The sequence below is a fragment of the Ovis aries genome, chromosome 20 (assembly GCF_016772045.2).
Source record: "Ovis aries strain OAR_USU_Benz2616 breed Rambouillet chromosome 20, ARS-UI_Ramb_v3.0, whole genome shotgun sequence".
NCBI lineage: Eukaryota > Metazoa > Chordata > Mammalia > Artiodactyla > Bovidae > Ovis > Ovis aries.
This window is the reverse complement of record NC_056073.1, coordinates 12,857,525-12,878,824: the sequence shown is the minus strand read 5'-3', so window position 1 is coordinate 12,878,824 and position 21,300 is coordinate 12,857,525. Positions and strand designations below refer to the sequence as shown.

Here is a 21,300-nt window from a genome sequence, read left to right as displayed (position 1 = left end):
TGATGAGATGGATGAAACTGGAGCCGATTATACAGAGTGAAGTAAGCCAGAAAGAAAAACACCAATACAGTATACTAACACATATATATGGAATTTAGGAAGATGGCAATGACAACCCTGTATGCAAGACAGGGAAAGAGACACAGATGTGTATAACGGACTTTTGGACACAGAGGGAGAGGGAGAGGGTGGGATGATTTGGGAGAATGACATTCTAACATGTATACTATCATGTGAATTGAATCGCCAGTCTATGTCTGACGCAGGATGCAGCATGCTTGGGGCTAGTGCATGGGGATGACCCAGAAAGATGTTATGGGGAGGGAGGTGGGAGGGGGGTTCATGTTTGGGAATGCATGTAAGAATTAAAGATTTTAAAATTTAAAAAATAAAAAACTAAAAAAATAAAAATAAAAATAAAAAATAAAAAAATAAAAAATAAAAAATAAAAAACAAAACCAAAAAAATAAAAAAAATAAAAAAAAATATTAAAAAAAAAAAACGACAGAATGATCTCTGTTTGTTTCCAAAGCAAACCATTCAGTATCACAGTAATCCAAGTCTATGTCCCAACCACTAATGCAGAAGAAGCTGAAGTTGAACAGTTCTATGAAGACCTACAAGACCTTCTAGAACTAACACCCAAAAAAGATGTCCTTTCCATCATAGGGGACTGGAATGCAAAAGTAGAAGGTCAAGAGATAACTGGAGTAACAGGCAAGTTGGCCTTGGAGTACAAAATGAATCAGGGCAAAGGCTAATAGAGTTTTGCCAAGAGAATGCACTGGTCATAGCAAACACCCTCCTCCAACAACACAAGAGACAACTCTACACATGGACATCACCGAAATCTACACCAAAATCTACACATGGTCGACACCAAAATCACATTGATTATATTCTTCGCAGCTAAAGATGGAGAAGCTTTATACAGTCAGCAAAAACAAGACTGGGAGCTGACTGTGGCTCAGATCATGAACTCCTTATTGCCAAATTCAGACTTAAATTGAAGAAAGTAGGGAAAACCACTTGACCATTAAGGTATGACCTAAATCAAATCCCTTATGATTATACAGTGGAAGTGACAAATAGATTCAAGGGATTAGATCTGATAAACAGAGTGCCTGAAGAACTATGGACGGAAGTTCATGACATTGTACAGGAGGCAGTGATCAAAATCATCCCCAAGAAAAAGAAATGCAGCAAGGCAAAATGGTTGTCTGAGGAGGCCTTACAAATAGCTGAGGAAAGAAGAGAAGCAAAAGGCAAAGGAGAAAAGGAAAGATATATCCATCTGAATGAAGAGTTTCAAAGAATAGTAAGGAGAGATAAGAAAGCCTTCCTCAGTGACCTATGCAAAGAAATAGAGGAAAACAATAGAATGGGAGAGACTAGCAATCTCTTGAACAAAATTAGAGATAACAAGAGAACATTTCATGCAAAGATGGGCACAATAAAGGACAGAAACGGTATGGACCTAACAGAAGCAGAAGATATTAAGAAGAGATGTCAAGAATACACAGAAGAACTATATTAAAAAGATCTTAATGATCCAGATAACCACAATAGTGTGGTCACTCACCTAGAGCCAGACATCCTGAAATGTGAAGTCGAGTGGGCCTTAGGAAGCATCACTATGAACAAAGCTAGTGGAGGTGATGGAATTCCAGCTGAGCTATTTCAAATCCTAAAAGATGATGCTGTTATATTGCTGCACTCAATATGCCAGAAAATTTGAAAAACTCAGCAGTGTCCACAGGACTGGGAAAGGTCAGTTTTTATTTGAATCCAAAGAAAGGCAATGCCAAAGAATGTTCAAACTATTGCACAACTGCACTCATCTCACACGCTAGCAAAGTAATGTTCAAAATTCTCCAAGCTAGGGTTCAACAGCACAGGAACTGAGAACTTTCAGATGTTCAAGTTGGATTTAGAAAAGGCAGAGATCAAATTGCCAATATCCATTGGATTTTAGAGAGCAAGGGAATTCCAGAAAAACATCTACTTCTGCTTTATTGACTATTGCAAAGCTTTTGATTGTGTGGATCACAACAAACTATGGAAAGTTCTTCAAAGATGGGAATACCAGGCCACCCTACCTGCCTACTGAGAAATCAGTATGGAGTTCAAGAAGCAACAGTTAGAACTGGACATGGAACAATGGATTGGTTCCAAATTGGGAAATGGGTATGTCAAGGCTGTATATTGTCACCCTGCTTATTTAACTTATAGGCAGAGTACATCATGCAAAATACCAGGCTGGATGAAGCATAGACTGAAATCAAGATTGCAGGGAGAAATATCAATAACCTCAGATATGCAGATGACAGCACCCTAATGGCAGAAAGTGAAGAGGAACTAAAGAGCCTCTTGATGAAAGTGAAAGAGGAGAGTGAAGACACTGGTTTAAAACTCAACATTCAAAAAACGAAGATCATGGCATCCAGTCCCATCACTACATGGCAAATAGGTGGGGAAACAATGGAAACAGTGGCAGACTTTATTTTCTTGGGCTCCAAAATCACTGCAAATGGTGACTGCAGTCATGAAATTAAACGATGCTTGCTCCTTGGAAGAAAAGCTATGACCAATCTAGACACTGGTCATATGTCTCTCTTTAATATGTCTCTGCATATTAAAAAGCAGAGGTATCACTTTGTCGAGAAAGGTCCATCCTGTCAAAGCTATATTTTTTTTCAGTAGTCATGTATGAATGTGAGACTTGGACCATAAAGAAAGCTGAGCATCAACGAATTGATCTTTTTGAACTGTAGAGTTGGAGAAGATTCTTGAGAGTCCCTTGGACTGCAAGGAGATCAAACCAGTCAATCCTAGAGGAGATCAGTCCTGAATATTCATTGGAAGGACTGATGCTAAAGCTGAAGCTCCAATATTTTGGCCAACTGATGCGAAAAACTGACTCATTGGAAAAGACCCTGACACTGGAAAAGATTGAAAGCAGGTGGAGAAGGGGATAGCAGAGAAGAGATGGTTGGATAGCATCACCAACTTGACGGACATGAGTTTGAGCAAACTTTGGGAGTTGGTGATGGACAGGGAAGCCTGGTGTGATGCAGTCCACAGGGTTGCAAAGAGTCAGACACGGCTGAGCAACTGAATTGAACTGAGACATATCACCATTGAATTGTTGAACATTAAAAACAAAGACAATATCTTAAAAGCAGTCAGAGAGAAAAAGAAATTATATAGAAGGAAATGACAATCACACTGGCAACTGATTCCTCAATAGCACCAGTGAAAGCCAGAAGGAAAGAACAGTAAATTCTATGTGCTAGGATTAACTGCAAATACAGAATTGTATCCCATACACAATTATCTTTCATGAATGAGGGCAAGACTAAAGATTTGAACAGACATTTCAGCAAATGGAGCAGTTGAACTGACAGCCAGTTACACATAAAAAGATGTTCAACCTCATTATTTGCTAGGAAAATACAAATGAAAATCACAATGAGATACCACTTCACATTTAAAAGAATGACTATAATAAAAAAAAAAAACCCAGATAATAACAAATGCTGACAACAATGTGGAGAAACTTAAGCCCTCATACATCACTGGAGGGTACTGTAAATTGGTGCAGATTCTTTGGAAAATAAGTTGGCAGTTTCCTAAAACGTTAGGGATAGATTAACTATCTGACCCAATAATTACATTCCTAGTTGTCTGAGAAATTACATTCCTAGTTGTCTCTACATTCAAGAGAAATGAAAAGACTTGTCCACACAAAGACTTGCCTGTGAATGTTCTACCAGTATTATTCATAATCATCAAAAAGTGGAAACTACCCACATGCCCATTAACTGTTGAATGGACAAACAAAATGTGATATATTCATATGTGAGTGCTACGTCGCTTCAGCCGTGTCTGACTCTTTGCGACCTTCTGGACTGTAGCCTGCCAGGCTTCTCTGTCCATGGAATTCTCTAGGCAAGAATACTGGAGTGGGTTGCCATGCCCTTCTCCAGGGGATCTTCCCGACCTAGGGATGAAATCCGTGTCTCTTAAGTCTCCTGTACTGGCACAAGGTTCTTTACCATTAGTGCCACCTGGGAGGCCCATTATATTCATATATATATATTGGAATATTATTTGACAATCAAAAGCAATGAAGCACTGATACATGCTAAAATGTGGATGAACTTTAAAAACATTATGCTAAATGAAAGAATCCATACACAAAAGACACACAGTATATGATTTCAAGATATAGGGAATGTCCAGAAAAGGCCAATCTATAGAAACAGAAGGTAGATTAGTGGTGCTCTGAGGCTAGGGGCGGGAGTGTGAGTTGATTACAAATGGGCTCATGAATTCTTTGGGGGTAATGGAAATATTCTGAAATTAGAGAACTGTCCACTTAACATGAATGAATTTATGACAGGAAAACTATAACTCCATAAAGCTATTTTTTCAAAAAAGAAGGGCAAAATAAGACATTTGCTGGGGAAAAAAGTTTACAATCAACAGACTCTCAGTGAAAGACATTATAAAGTGTATATTTCAGAAAGGAAGATAATTATTCTGACGGAAGATTTGAGATGTAGAAAAGAATGAGTCCATGCATGGGTAAACATTATGGTATAAAACAACAATTATATGTTTCACTGTGGTGTTAGAAAAGAAAGAAGATAAAATTAGAATGCTGACATGCCAGGAGAGGAGTAATGTAGTTAAAGTTTCCTATGAATTTAATTGAGAAGAGGGTAAAGAAGTTCGTTTTAGGTTTAATTAAAAATTAATGTTAAAATTTCTAGGGTAATCAGAAAAAGAACAGAAGCACAGTACATAACTTCCAAACTAGCCAAGGGGGAAAACACAAAGAGAAAAATTCATATTCAGCAAAAGCTCAAAAAGGAGGAAGAAGAAAAGAAACAAAGCATAGAAACAATATAAAAAAGGCAATGTTTTATATTTATTCTTAGTATTTTATAAATGCTCTTGTATTTATTCAACATTTAATAAATTGGTTTAAAACTAATCAGACAAATATAAAAAGATGTATGTACAAGACTACTTATGACAGTATTTGTAACAATAAATCCTAAACAAGCTCTATAAAAATCTATACATCTAGTAAAAATGGTGATATAGTTCTATATTAATTGATAAGTTAGAGTTATTGAATTGATATTATTCAGTGAAAAGTGTTATTCACTCAGCTGTGTTACTCTTTGTAACCCCTCGGACAGAGGAAACTGGTAGGCTCCTCTGTCCATGGAATTCTCCAGGCAAGAATATCGGAGTGGGCAGCCATTCCCTTCTTCATGGAATCTTCCCAGATCTCCTGCATTGCAGGCAGATTCTTTACCATCTAAGCTACCAGGAAGGCCCATGAAATGAAATAGCATAGTACAAAACCATATGGTATGATCTAACTTTTTCTTGATAATATCAAGTGTATAGTAATAGAAAAACTTTAGTATGATGAGTTTTTTTATGTGATTATTACTTTGGGGCTTTCTATTTTGTATATTGCTAATTTTTCTCAATGAAAAAGTAAGATTTTTTTAAATAAAGAGTATTAAAACCATTTCATTTTGAAAAATAGAAAAAAAAAAAAAAGCCCTTAGATACAAAGCCCACCACAAGGGTTAAGAACTCAACAGAGATGAATCAGTGAGAAATGTTTTAGGTTCCTTAAAACATGTCTTACAAATCCCTAGTAACATTTATGCTCCACAAAAAGGCCCTCTTCTGCCTTTTCTTACAGCATATAGAATGAGAGTCTTACTTTTCTCTTTCTACATCTCTTTCTTCATCTCTTTCTCTTTCTTCATCAAGGTTGTGTGAATTAAACAATCTTTTGTGAAACACCCTAGTAACAGGAAGAATTTTAAGGAGCTATAGCTAAAATTATCCAGGATTCTCTGCTTGTGAAAAATTGTATTTTGTGAACAGAGGGAATTCTATTCAGCTAGGCTTTAATTCATTTAGGAAACCAGCTGAAGAATGGAGGAGACGCTTCTATCTTCAGCATTTTTATTGATTGGCATCGGGACGCAGACCTGCGTGTCCAAACAACTGCATCCATTCCGAAAGTCGTGGCTGAAGGACCCAGGCTTTACAGCTGGATTTTGAGTCAGATACAGTGATTATGAGGGTCCTGTGTCAGATCAGTAAATGTCTGTAATCCAACCAGAGTTAGGGTATTAACTCCACATGACCTTTAAGCATATGAATCACACAAGAAGGCCCAATAAGGTAGGAGGTGATTTTTAACAAACGAAAATGGATTTTGTGTAATTTTACATAAAATTTTAATCTCTAAATTAATTTTTGTTGAATAACCTCTATTTAGATGTTGGGGTTTTAGAGTATCACAAAAGACATTTATTTTAAAAGATGGAAGATGAACATGTCAAGCACGCACACAGTTGAACATATGAATAGAGAGCAAAATATTCTGGTAAAATGGCACCAAAGGCACTTGCAACCCATTCCTAAACTTTGAAGAATGGTGTTATATCAGGTTTAAAAATTGTACCACCGGGAAGAGTGGGGAGAAGGGATAATTAGTGAGTTTGGGTTTGAGATGTACACACTGCTGTATTTAAAATAAATAATTGAATATTGGAAATAAAAGCAAAAATAAGCAAATGGGACCTAATTAAAATTAAAAGCTTCTGCACAACAAAGGAAACTATAAGCAAGGTGAAAAGACAGCCTTCAGAATGGGAGAAAATAATAGCAAATGAAGCAACTGACAAAGAACTAATCTCAAAAATATATAAGCAACTCCTGCAGCTCAATTCCAGAAAAATAAACGACCCAATAAAAAAATGGGCCAAAGAACTAAACAGACATTTCTCCAAAGAAGACATACAGATGGCTAACAAACACATGAAAAGATGCTCAACATCACTCATTATCAGAGAAATGCAAATCAAAACCACAATGAGGTACCATTTCACGCCAGTCAGAATGGCTGTGATCCGAAAGTCTACAAGCAATAAATGCTGGAGAGGGTGTAGAGAAAAGGGAACCCTCTTACACTGTTGGTGGGAATGCAAACTAGTACAGCCACTATGGAGAACAGTGTGGAGATTCCTTAAAAACTGAAAATAGAACTGCCTTATGACCCAGCAATCCCACTGCTGGGCATACACACTGAGAAAACCAGAATTGAAAGAGACATGTGTACCCCAATGTTCATCGCAGCACTGTTTATAATAGCCAGGACATGGAAGCAACCTAGATGTCCATCGGCAGATGAATAGATAAGAAAGCTGTGGTACATATACACAATGGAATATTACTCAGCCATTAAAAGAATACATTTGAACCAGTTTTAATGAGGTGGATGAAACTGGAGCCTATTATACAGAGTGAAGTAAGCCAGAAAGGAAAACACCAATACAGTATACTAACACATATATATGGAATTTAGAAAGACGGTAACGATAACCCTGTATGCGAGACAGCAAAAGAGACACAGATGTATAGAACAGTCTTTTGGACTCTGTGGGAGAGCGAGAGGGTGGGATGATTTGGAGGAATGGCATGGAAACATGTATAATATCATATAAGAAATGAATCACCAGTCCAGGTTTGATACAGGATCCTTGGGGCTGGTGCACTGGGATGACCCAGAGGGATGATACGGGGAGGGAGCAGGGGGGGTGTTCAGGATGGGGAACACGTGTACACCATGGTGGATTCATGTGGATGTGTGGCAGAACCAATACAATATTGTAAAGTAATTAGCCTCCAATTAAAATAAACAAATTTAAATTTTAAAAAGATGAATAATCGACAAAGACCTACTGTATAGCACAGGAAACTCTGCTCAATGTTATGCAACAACCTAAACAGGAAAATAATTTGAAAAAGAATAGATTCATGTACATGTATAATGGAATCACTTTTCTGTACACCCCAAACTGTTACAACATTGTTAATCAACTATGCTCCAATATAAACAAAAAGTTAAAAAAATTTCACATATGCCAAAAACATCATGCAAAGTATAAGAAAAATGAAAATAACTCTGAAGGGGGAACAAATCCTATGAAAAAAGGTGATGGGACAACAACATGAAGTTAGCAAAAGTGAAGGAGCCACATGCTATCATACACATTTTTCAGAAATCTAAATTTCCACATGATTCATAGTATTCCAAGATCTCATCGAAGCTTTAGATACAGTGAAGGCAGGATATGTGGTGAACGGCTGTATTAGGCAAGATATAGTTGTCATTGCCACTTTACCGAGCATCATGAAATATTAATACAACATTAAATCTCTGACTTTATCACGAACTCCATGTACCCACATTTCCACTGACTCCTAGGGCTCTCTGTTTCCTGAGTCAAACAACCCCCAAACCTAACTCATTGTTTTATTCCCCTTTTCCCTTCACCTGAACTGTTTCTTGCCCCATCTCCTCTGACAACATCAAAGTCTTCGTCCAGCTGCTCAACCTATGAACTCAGAAATAGCCTTCTTCTGATGTCATATTCCCCAGTGCTTCTTGGTTTCCAGGTCCTACGTTTAAATCATTGCTAGGATCCATCTAGATAATTCCAGCATCTTCATCCCCACTGCCTTCAGAACTGCCCCAAACTCTTCTGAGTGACACCCCAAAGCTTCAAAAGCCAATCTCTGCATTTGCCTCAGCCTCTAGGTCAGAGAACACCTCTCTTCAAGCCCGTCCTTCCCAGGTTTTAGGTACAAAGGACTCGGTTCCCCACATACACCATATCCGTCTCTGGATTGTCCCTTTGTGTAGGTGCCCCAGTCTATGTCTTTTCTCTCACTGAGCTAAAGTGTTTATTTATTTTAAATATTTGTTTATGTATTTGACTGCATTGGATTTGAACTGCGGCATGCGGGATCTTCCTGGCAGCGAATAGACTCTCTAGTTGAAGCACACAGGCTTCCGAGCACATGGGCTTAGTAACTGCAGTTATGCAGGCTTAGTTGACTCGTGGCTTGTGGGATCTAAGTTCCCTGACCAGGGATCAAAACCCATGCCTCCCACATTGCAAGGTGGATTCTTAACCACTGGATCCCCAGGGAAGTCTCTATTTATTTTTAATTGTACATATTGCAGGTGTGCAACTTGATGACTCCATATACATACGCATCCTTCCAGCTCATCACCTTCCTCTTTTCTTGCTCTCTGTCCTTCTTGCGGCCTCCTCACCTCACCCCTATTCCTGGCATACTGCAGTCACCTCCTCCCCACCCCTTCTCTAACCTGAGAACTCCTGCACATCCTCTAAGGTATGGCTCCAATGTGGACTGTCTCACTAGCTTACTTTGACCCCTAAGTTGGAATTTACTGCTCCTTTGCCTTTGCTCTCATAGCAGCATGAATAATACCTCCTGATTTTAGAGTTAACCATATCACACTGCGTAACTATTTGCCACTCATCTATCTTCCCTAACAGACGATGAGCTCCAAGGGCAAGGACTGAGCCGTACTGATCTTTGTATCCCCAGGCTGGCTAGGGAGTAGGTTCTCAATAAATATTTGTTTATTGAATTGAGGCCAACTAGCTTGGATTGCATTAAACCTCAAATATAAAGGAGAACAATTCTCCAATATTTAAAAGGCATGAAAATTTAACTATTTGTTCCTTCTTACGGTAAAAGTATAGTATATTATCATTACTGTCCATTTTTTCCAGGCACATTCCCACATACAAAGGGATATATATATATATATATATATATAAATGTATTCCTCAAAACACAAGAGAATCAGATATAATTTAAACATGATTAAATTTAAACAGAGACCTTTAAAGTTTACAGAGAAGAAGACAACAGTAAATTTCCATGCATACAAAGAAAACCTGACCTCATTCTCCCTACCTGTTCTAGCTACAAATAAAAGAGGGGAAAGACTCCATATCTGGGATTCTCAGGAGCTCTCTCGGCTCCCCTTCAGCCTGAATCTTTTCTGGAAACATGCTCTGCACTAGTGGCTGGGTGTCAACAGTGCATACCAGCGCAGACATGACTCACTTGCTCCTGGCTGGCACCAGTCATGCTCACCAGCTCTCCAGGGAGGGACCAATGGAGTTGTTGGTGCTAGATTTCACCTAAGAAATCACCTTCATGGTGGATGATTTCATTTTTTTATGAGGGGATCTTAAAATAGTCCTCACACTATGGATGAGGGGGACAAACCCCTGAAAAGACGACCAATTTTCACAGGAGCTGGACAAACTCTCCAGATCGCATCCCCACCACATTTTATTAGGCGCAGAATGCCAGGGCTGTACAGCTTACATTTCATTTTTCCACAAACTTTCTGTTTGTAAAGATAGGAAAGGCAGAAGCCTAGTTAGCTGGTTAGAATGGAGAATTGTGAATATCTCTATATGCCTCAAGTCTTCCCTGGTGGCTCAGAGGTTAAAGCGTCTGCCTGCAATGCAGGAGACCTGGGTTCGATCCCTGGGTTGGGAAGATCCCTGGAGAAGGAAATGGCAACCCACTCCAGTACTCTTGCCTGGAGAATCCCATGGATGGAGAAGCCTGGTGGGCTACAGTCCATGGGGTCGCAAAGAGTCGGACATGACTGAGCAACTTCACTCACTCACTCATTATATGCCTCAAAGCCCAAGGGCTTTCAAGAAAACAGTCCTTATAAAAGCTCTGAGATGAAGAACAGGAACTCCATGAGCTTTGGTCCCAAGGCACTTCTAGAAGAAAATCTCTCTTTGGAGTAAACACAGGGCTTGCAGGTCACATTGGGCTTGCAGCTTTGTGATTTGAGGGAGATGTCTAGGTCATCTCTGTTGGGTGGGACAGTCGTGGGTCATGAAAAATAAAATGCACACAAAAAAAACAGAACGGGCTATAAAATACACAATTAACCATCTAATGAGCTATTAGTGCACTGTCATATCCAAGCCAGCCTAGATTTATCTATACCTTCACATGTGAAATATCAATGGGCATAAATTTTTTAATAAAAACCTGAAGCTCAAAAGTCAGCCAAAACTAAAGGGAATACAATTAAATTTATCCTGAATGGAAATGAACATAAAAGTTGTAATAAGACATTTGATAAATTTCAGAAGGTAGAAAAATATGCCTAACTGCTAATGACGACAAGAGGGAAAATAATTGTTTCTGACATTGAGGTAGTTGAATGTGCAGAGTACTTGGTATCTTATAAATCTAGATAATAAAATGGGGATAAACTATGCACTTTTTATGGTTCCTATCACCAAGGTAGCTAAGCCCTTGGGAGAGATTTTATTTATTTTAAAGCATTTATTCAGCTGGATTTCCCCCCTCTACTTCAGGGATTGGGCATGCTTAAGCAGGATTGAGGAGATGGTCCCCTCTCCCCCAAATTTCCTTCTCTCAAATTTATGGCCACTAACTTTAGAGTACAGATTCCCATCAACAGGTTCTCTACAGTGGCCCAATTACGGCCGCTGGGCCTGTCTGGAAGCAAGAGTGGTGTTGTACAGGGTGGACAGTCAGAAAAGCTAGTAAGGATTCCTGTAGCTGGTACATCCACACAGATTCAGTCAGCGCATCTTAGAGAGGTCAGTTCAGTTCAGTTCAGTCGCTCAGTCATGTCCAACTCTGCGACCCCATGAATTGCAGCACGCCAGGCCTCCCTGTCCATCACCAATTCCCAGAGTTCACCCAAACTCATGTCCATCGAGTCAGTGATGCCATCGGCCACCACCTCTCTAGTTACAACTGTTGTCTCTGTACAAATGTGATCAAACCTCTCACCTGGCTCCAGTCCACATGATACACTCTCTTTCCCCTCAGACACATCCCATCATCTTTCCCAACTCAACACACCCAGACAGGACTCTGTAATTCCACACCCCCCACCCCAGCGCAATTCTGTTCGCCATCCTCCACCATCCTGGCTCCTGGACCAGGAATAACAGGGAATCCTTTACCTCTTTCATCCCATGTAGAACGTGGAGAGTCACTTCTATTCGGTTGTGGGAAGGGTGTAGTTGAGAGGAGACCAGGGGTCGGTTTTAGCTGGGAAGTTTATGGGTTTCCCTGGTGGCCCAGATGGTAAAGAATCTGCCTTCAATGCAGCAAACCCAGGTTCGATCCCTGGGTCAGGAAGAAACCCCCCGGAGAAGGAAATGGCTATCCACTCCAGTATTTCTTGCCTGGGAAATCCCATGGACAGAGGAGCCTGGCAGTCCATGGGATTGCAGTCGGACACGACTGAGCAACTAACACCCTTTTGACCGCCATTGCTTACTGCCCCCTGGTGGGTGGTGGGGGAACAGTGAGGCACTGGGGCACAGCCCGCCAAGAAGGTGGGTTCAGTTGCCAGGAAGGGGGAGGCTAGGAATACAGTCACCACATATTTCAGAGACCAGAGGAAAGAAACATCAAATTTAGAACAAAGCTCACTCAGAGGTTAGGAAAACGACCAAAGACAGGTGTAGCTTCCGAGCTGAGCGGGAGACAGAAACGGGCCAAAGTCCCTGGAAAGAGGGGGACCCTAGGGAAGACCCTCGGACAGACTAGAGGGGGACGTTCAGAATGCAGAGAGATAAGAGGAGGGTCACAAGTCTTTCCCACCAGCTAGTTGCTTCTGGCAGAAACAGTCCTCCAAGCGAGGCAGAGTTACAGCACCTTGTACGTGACCTCACTTGGTGTTATGAGAGGTTGCGAGACCCTGATGCTCGATCTGGGGAAAAGCCAGCTTATTGAATCTGGAGCACACCTGCCAGCAACCGCAGATGAGCCTCTGGAGAGGGCTGAGAAGAGAGACTTGCCACATGGCATAGAAAGTTCGCTGTGTTCCCTCTGTGCAGCAGCTAGCAGCAACAAATAGACGGAAACCACAGAAGACTCTCGGTCACTGCTCTGTGTTCACCAAATCGGTCTCCCTGTGGGGCCGGTTCTCAGCTTCACTCTACCCTCTCCATCAGTCCTCATCCCTAATCTCTGCTGGTATCATTACACACGTGTATTCACAGGGTCTCCAAGATGGCCTCTTAGTCCAAACAGCCCTTAAATACAGGGAAAATGTGCTCAGTTTCCCTTAAAGTAAGAGGAAATAAAGCTATGCTGAGAAGCCATTTGTCACTAGTCATATTGGTGAGAAATAAGCTTCACCAACACTCTGCTGACTGAGTCATACTGTTGACTGTGTGACACTGTAGGTGTCGATTGTTGGTGAGATTGTAAAACAGCACAGTCCTCTGTAAGGAAAACTGAAAATATGCATTAATCCTTGATCTAGCAATCCCACCCACAGCAACTTACCCTGAAAAATACATCTCTAACAATATGGGAAAACCATGAGCATGAGACTATTAATTGAGGAACTACAGGAGACAGCAAAATATTGGAAACAACCAACAGGCCCATCCATAGGAAAATGGATGAATGAACTATAATACATATGACCCAGGCATATCTGTTTCTCTGCACTTTGGTGTTTTGCTCTTCAAAGAGACTGTAATTTTTACAAATCGAAGGTTTGTGAAAACCCTGTCAGTCAAGTTTATTTGCACCATTTTTTCCAACAGCATTTGCTCATTTCATATCTCTGAGTCACATTTTGGTAATTCTCACAATATTTCTAACTTTTATTATTATTTTATTGTATTTGTTACAGTGATCTGTGATCAGTGACCTTTGATGTTACTAGTATGACCTGCTGAAGACTCAGATAAAGGTCAGCATTTTGAAGCAATAAACTATTTCAAATTAAGATGGGTACATTTGTTTTTTAGACATAATTTCTACTGTACACTTAATTGGCTACAGTTAAGCTAGTGTGAACATAACATTTATATGCACCGGGAAACTAAAAATATCATGTGGCTTGTTTTATTGTGGTAGTCTGAAATGATATCTCTGAGATGTGCCTTTAATGAGGAAGATACCTACGAACAGGTAGATGATTACAGGATCACTGTTAAGTGAAAAAAGTGAGACACACACAAATATATATGGCGATATATATATATATATGGATATTATATAGTTACATATATAATTATATGCATAATGGCAATTTTGTATCAGAGAGAAAGGATAATAAGAATATATATGATACTTATGTATGAGCAAAAAGAAATACAGAGGAGATAAGCCAGAAGCTAATGCATTTGGTTGCCTGTGACAGAAGGGGGAATGGTGGGAGGGCTGAGACTTTTCTAAGAACCACATTATATAGCTGTGACTTTTGAGCCATATTCATGTTTCACATATTTAAAACAATCAACAAAAAAAATTTTAAAACCCTAAAATGTAATATAAATAGAAACAAGTGAATGCACCTGTACATCAACTGATAGCATAAACCCACAGAAAAAACAATCTGAATCACTTCTGAACACAGCACTCTGAGCACTCTCAATGGGATATATTCTAGGGGACAAAAAGAACTGCAAAAAAGTCTTGACCTCCAGTTGGTACATCTGTTGTTGGTCATACGGTACTGGTGGTGAAATGGGATGGGTTCCTATAGTCCTTTCCCCTCATGTTTCAGCCTGCCTTTTGTCTGTGGAAAAACTTTAACCAAAGAATAAGTTTAATCAGAAAAGAGAGAAAATGCAGAAACAAAGGAAAATAGTCCAACAAGACTAAATAATAACAGTTCAGTCATTAAGCACACTCAAGAACTTTTAGTATCTCCTCAAGGGCTATAGATAATGTTCTAAGCCACATCCTATGAGCTGTCTTACAGATACTGAAACCCCCACCAGGTGGAAGAACTTAACTACGTGATGACTAGGCTTGTCGCTATGACAAAAACTGCCACAATTCTAGGAATTAACCTCAAGGAAACGGGAACAAACTGACCCTGGAACTAAGGATTAACTGTACTTAAAACAATCAGGATGACGCTGGTTAGACCACCGATGACAAATTTTAAGATGACTGTCAGAGCTGACTGTACTATTTCCACATGTAGCCCTCTGCTTCTGTCTATGAAAGCTTCTGCCCCCGACTGTCAGTGGAAGGGAGTCAGCCTTTGGACAGGTGTCTGCCCTCCCCACCGGTTGCCGGCATCCAAAGTAAACCAAAGTTTTCCTTCCACCAACTTGCTTCTTTATTGGCTTTTGAGCAGTGATCAGCTGGACCCCACTTTCCATAACAGTGTAATTTGGAGCAAATGAGTAAACAAACTGAAGTGCTGAGAACCTGAGTTCTCCCCGTGGGAGAAAGGAGATCACTGTGTGAAATGAGCAAGGACAAGGAAGAGCTCTGAGGTGTATTGGTACTGGAGTTACCCATGAGCTCATGATGTTTTAAAAAGACACATATCTCCTATCTCTGCCCACACACACACAAATAGATGTGGTTATATATGGATATAGCTGTAGATGAATAAACAAATTGACAAATACAGGACAAAAGAAAAGCTCATGGAACAAAATATTAACAGTTGGTGAACCTAGGTAAAGGGTATATGGAAGTTCATTGTACCAGCAACATTTATGAGGGTTTATAATAGTTCAAGAAAGAAAGTCAAGGAAAAAAAGCACAAGTTTGTCTTTATCATTGCCTCCCATCTGGATTAGTTTGGTTGCTCTTCTCTGGACTTTTCTGCTGTTGCTGCTGCTGCTAAGTAGCTTTAGTCGTGTCCAACTCTGTGCGTCCCCATAGACAGCAGCCCACTAGGCTCCCCCGTCCCTGGGATTCTCTAGGCAAGAACAGTGGAGTGGGTTGCCATTTCCTTCTGCAATGTATAAAAGTGAAAAGTGAAAGTGAAGTCGCTCAGTCATGTCCGACTCTTCGTGACCCCATGGACTGCAGCCTACCAGGCTCCTCTGTCCATGGGATTTTCCAGGCAAGAGTACTGGAGTGGGTTACCATCGCCTTCTCCGTGATGATAGAGACCGTACCTTTTTTCCTGTTTCCCTGGTTTGCAATAACAACATCATTCTGGTGGGGAAAGCAGACCAGTTTTGGCAGCCCTGGTGGGAAAGGTGGATCTTGCATTTACCTAGGTTGGGGGCGGGAGGACCCTCTATGAAGGGAATACTAAACGGGTATACATGAGTGAGACAGGAGGCTCTGGGTTCCCACACCCCCAGGGCAGGCTGGGCTGGGAGCCCTGCCCTTGAGTTTCTGAAAGCCCCAGGGCTCTTGCTGCCTGAAGTATGGGCTGTGATTATTCAGGAACACAGTCTTCCTTCCCAGGCACGGGGTGGCCAAAAGACTGGCTGTAAAATGCCGATGGGGAAGGGTAAGGGGGCCTGGCTGCGGAGCTTATGCTCCACAGCGAATTGTCTGGAAGCCAGGCAGCATGGCTTTTCCAAGCAGGTAGAGTCCTCGTCCATGCCAAGGCTGAGTTGCTTCACCATGTTCTTTTGGACTTTTCTAGCTCTGGTTTATCTCTCTTGAGAGCCGGTGACCAAAACTGCTACAACAATCCAGTCAAAGGAATGCCATCCCTGTAAGCCAGGGCGAGACACTGTCAGCCTGGTTTCCTATGTTCCTTGCTAGGATCTTGCGGTACCCAACAGGATCAGACTCTCTGGGTACCAGCCAATGTGGCTCCTGGGGCTCTTGCCAAGGATGGAATCAGAGTTTAGAGCCCTCACAAATGAACCATTTCGATGGCTAATTTACAAGTACATTAAAACTTACTGGCCATTTTTCTGCCCATTCCCTCAAACTCATGAGATCTTTCTGTGGACTATCTCTATTAATTAGACTCTCCATGGCCTAGAAGAATTTACTACCGCTGACACGTTCAACAAAATGTGACACTATTCAACAAATAGTGCCTGAGTAGCAGGTACTATTTAGCCCTGGAACTACAGTAGTGAAAACAGGCAGACATTTCAGACAGAATGGATTAGAAGATTTTAAAGGGAGGAAAGGAAGCCAGGTTGATAGACGACAAGTAAATAGATAACTGAATAGAGAGGTGGTGATACAATCGACAGGAAAAAAGCAGGCAAGGAGGATGGAGTTTGGGGTGGGAGTTGGGGAGTGGTTTGCAATTTTTAAATAAGGCAGCCAGGGAAGACATCTTTGAGTAGGTGACATTAAGACCGGAAGAGGTGGAAAAGTGAGCCCCAGTGATATCTGGGGGAAGGATGTTCCAGGAGGTGTACTCTATGGTAGGAAGGACCTGTGGTAGGAGCCATCTGGCCTGTCCAAGTAACAGGAAGCTAGCAGAAGCTGGAGCTAAGCAGCACAATTGCCGGAGAAGGCAAAAGGAGACCGGCTGATAGGTCGGGGTCAGATGGCATCACTGGGCTTTGCAGGTCACCTGCAGGTCATGGTCAGCTCTTGCCCTTGACTTGGAATGAAGACAGGAACCTCAGGAGGGTTCTGGGCAGAGGAGCGGTTTGACACATGTTTCTAAAGTCTTAGCTAAATTAAAACTCCTTCCCACGACTTCCCCAGTGGTCTACTGGTTAAGACTCCATGCCTCCATTGCAGCAGCCACAGGTTCGATCCCTGGTCAGGGAACTAAGATCCCACATCCCTTGTGTGGCCAAAAAATTAACTAATTAATTAAAAACAGCTCCTTCCTTGTGTGCTCTCTTTCAGATGATATTAATTCCCAGCTGGATTTCTGAGGATTCCCTTTCATTTCTTCACTTCTTTCCTGTCTCCTGCTAACTTACAATAGTCTCTTAAAATAACACCTAGAGCTGCCTCCAAAGCGCCATAACTGTTCTGTCATGGGGTCTGAAATGAGTGATGGCCATTGGTGGGTCTTTGGAGGTCACGCCCATGACTTTGAAGATGAAAAGAGGCGTGGTAGAGTTTAGAGGATGTGGAGGGGTGAGAATGAACGTGAGTGACAAAGAGGCCAGGAGTCCAAGCCTTCTGCTGGGGCAGGGAGCATGCTCAGAGTGGAGAGAAGACACAGCGGGAGCAGAGATGCTAGGCCAGGACAGAGAACCAGGAGGTGGAGATGTCCACGCCCCATCGCAGAGCTGCTGGACCTGCCGCTGCAGGTGAGTGACCAGGAGCGAGGCACAACTTACTCCTCCCAGCTGTCACAGCTTAAAATCTGCAGCAGGAGTCTTGGTTTCTTCCGTTTCCTGAAATGAGGCACTCTGCTGGACAGATACCCTTGGTCTTTGGTCAGTGAGCCCCAGGCATGAACATCCAGGCAGGTTCTCAGCTGCGGCTTCTTGGAGTCCTCTCTGTGGAGCTGGGTGGTCTTGGGTTCAGGTAGGGGGTGAGATCTCAACCAAAGGACAGGCCTGAGAAGGGGCCTGGGACTGGATGCATGTCTTGTCTCTTCCCTACCACCTCTTACCACAGTGACCAGGGTGGGGACATCATGCAGAGCCCTTCCTCCTGGGCTCTGCCTCTGTGTCCTTTGCACCTGTGCTCATTGCATCCTGCCTTCCAAGGCAGCTAGCTACTTACACAAGGATGCAGGTGAGCAAGTAGAAGGAGAGGGGCCATCTCTGAGAGGATCCGCAGAAATACATGTCCTCCTCCTCTTCTCTCTGCCCTCCTGAACCTTTCACATTCTGTTTATGACCATTATTTTTAATAGATTTTTTGAGATAAAAGGCAAAGAACTAGGAGGGTACCATCCTACCAGATCAGTAGCATCAAGACCAAGAACGCCAACTGGTTTTATGACACAACAGAGGAGAAATAATCAATGCATAAATTAGAGCTTTAACACTGTCATAAACTCCAGAGCAGTAGGATTTAGCGATGGGCAAGCAGGCCAAGATAGGACAAAATTGTAATTGGGAGATAGGAAGTGACACTACTGTTTTTCACAGTGAAATAAAAAGAAGGGAAAGGAGAGAGATTAAGAGAGAAAATGAAGTGCACAGACTTTGCCAGGCTGGGTTATATCCTTTCAAATTAAAAAACGCTGGGAACTTACGTGATATCGGCATTTGGGTGAAGCCCAAAGACTTCGGGGTTATCTAGAGATGGCAATGACTGGATGTATTCGAAATACTGATCCAAAGTTTTGCACACAGGGATTTTATACCCTGTATAAAAACAGAACGACGGTTCAAACATCTTCTCACTGAACCAGACCTATATCGGAGAGAAAACAGGAGAAATAAATGGAAGAATATCTAAATGAAAACCCCAAACTGCCACTGTCAAGGAAATAGGGTCACCTTGTTTCCATTTTAAGCATTTTTTATATCGGGTTTGAAAGATCCTTAACAAAACCACTGACAGTATAGTTAGACATATGCGTGCATGCTCAGTTGCTTCAGTCATGTCCGATTCTTTGTGACCCCAACAGACTGTAGCCCACCACGGGATTATCCCAGCACGAATACTGGAGAGGGTTGCCATTTCCTCCTCCAGGGAGTGTCCCCGACCCAGGGATCAAACCCACTTCTCCTGTGGTTCTTGCACAGCAATGCGGCTGGATTCTTTACCACCGAGCCACCTGGGAAGCATAGTTAGACATAGATTAAGGAAAGAGAGAGGCCACAGTATAAGAACAATGAAAGCCGGTCTCTGTTTAACACCAAAGAAGATCATTTCTAAGGGTGAAGAGGAGAGAGCCAGCCTTGCAAGCCCACCCTCTACTGGAGCAATCTGACAAACCTTGAGTTCACTTTACAAAGGCAGGGGAACGGATTGCAGAAGCAATAACCACACACATAGACACAGACACGCACACACACACACACACACACACACACACACACACATAAGAGCACATCTGGGCATTTTCACTGCCTCCCTTCTCCCCAGAAACAGGGCTCATGCCTGGGGGCTTATGCTTGTGCTCAGCGTGGCCCGCAATGGCACTAAACACCATACAGCCAGGAAAACTTCTTACAAGTATCTCCCCTCCCACCCTGAGCTGGAGAGCACCCTCTGTTAATTAAGTTATGTCCCTGGACACAAGAAGCAAATATATCCAACCACCTTATTGTTTGCCTGAAGACATCCCTTTCTCATTCTGTATGAACTGATTATCTATAAGGTAACAGCGAGAGGACAAATAAATACTTGGTGTGGATAGACTTATTCTGAAGTGGAGGGGAAAAAAAACGTTGAATGCCTATGAGCCTGCTTTGAGGCAATGACTTCTGTGTCTAAAGGAGTGATTTTCACAGAAGGGAGGGAAATAATGAGATGATGGGAAGAGCAGGGATGCAGGCTGGATGTCCGAATCACTCAGAGGACTCCGTGCGGAAAGAAATGGGGATTGTGGTCACACTTTCTCTGTTATCTTCCCTCCATATCCTGCCTCCTCCAGCTCTTTTTAGGTCCAGTGATTGCTCTGAAACACCCTGTTCCTGATTCTCCCTATTTTATTCATCACAGTTCTCTTCTGTTCAACTCCTGTCCACAAGGCATTGAGCTCGGAACAGGAACAGATTGCAAAGACGAGACACACAGTCCTTTCCTTCAAGGAGCTTGTGACCCAGTAGAGAGAGAAGCCAGTTACATAATCACCACAATACAAAGTGCACTAAGGTAAGAGCCAGAGGAAATAAAAATAGGCAGAGTACTAAGGAGGCGAGCCAGGAAGAAAGAAGAGCCAGATGGATGTCAGGCAAAGCTTTATCTAGGAGGTGATTTTGGAGATATACCTCGAAGGATAGGATTTTCGCAAACGAACTTGTGACTGGGGAGACCACTCATGCAAAGGTATAGAATAACTGATGCAAAGATGTAAGGCAGGTTGGGTACATGATGAAACCAGTGTATTTACCCTAAGATAAATATAACATAGAGGGAAGAGATCAGACAGAAAAAGTGAAGTGAGGTCATATTATGGATGACTGTGGATGTCAAGGAGAGGACCGGTGCATAACTGAAAAAATGGGGAGCATTTGAAAGTCATCAAAGAAAACAGTGCTATGATTATAGTCATTATTTAGAAAGATGAGGTTTTTAGTGATGCAGATGACAAGGGTGGCAAAGCGTGGCCCTGGGGTCTTCAGCACGCAGACAGCAAATGACCACACTGAGTTCTGAGCTGCCAGGTGACATATGCGTAAAAAAGCAAAATGAACATTCTTCTTGCTTTTCCACTTCTTTAATAAAGTTCAAAAGCATAAAGAGTAAATCCAGAAATAGCTAGACTTAAAACCACAAAAACAGTTGAGTTTCACCAAATCTGGAGAACATATTTGGTATAATCAAAATACAGAATATGAAATCTACATGGAGTTACTTCAGGAGACTCTGAAAGGTAGCCTACAAAAATAAGCAGACATTCTTCAAGGACAAAGAGCAAAGTTCTACAATTACTGGTTTTAAGGGACACAGGCCATAAGATAATGAGAACAGAGAAAACAGACAAGGATTCAAAGCTCCAAATTGCAAGTCACAGTGACAGAGGATCCGATTTGAAGGCTCTGGTTTTCAGCTGAAGCAATTTTCACTCAG

At 41.8% G+C, this 21,300-nt stretch overlaps 1 protein-coding gene across 1 annotated transcript in view; it reads right to left on the bottom strand.

Moving 5' to 3' along the window:
* The window catches only part of DNAH8 (dynein axonemal heavy chain 8), a 339,200-nt gene that overhangs the window by 27,716 nt on the left and 290,184 nt on the right, over nucleotides 1–21,300 (bottom strand). Inside the window, exon 88 of the mRNA XM_060403159.1 lies at nucleotides 18,812–18,972. Within this exon, the coding sequence (XP_060259142.1) occupies nucleotides 18,812–18,972 (161 nt within the window). The remainder of the gene's footprint in view (nucleotides 1–18,811; nucleotides 18,973–21,300) is intronic.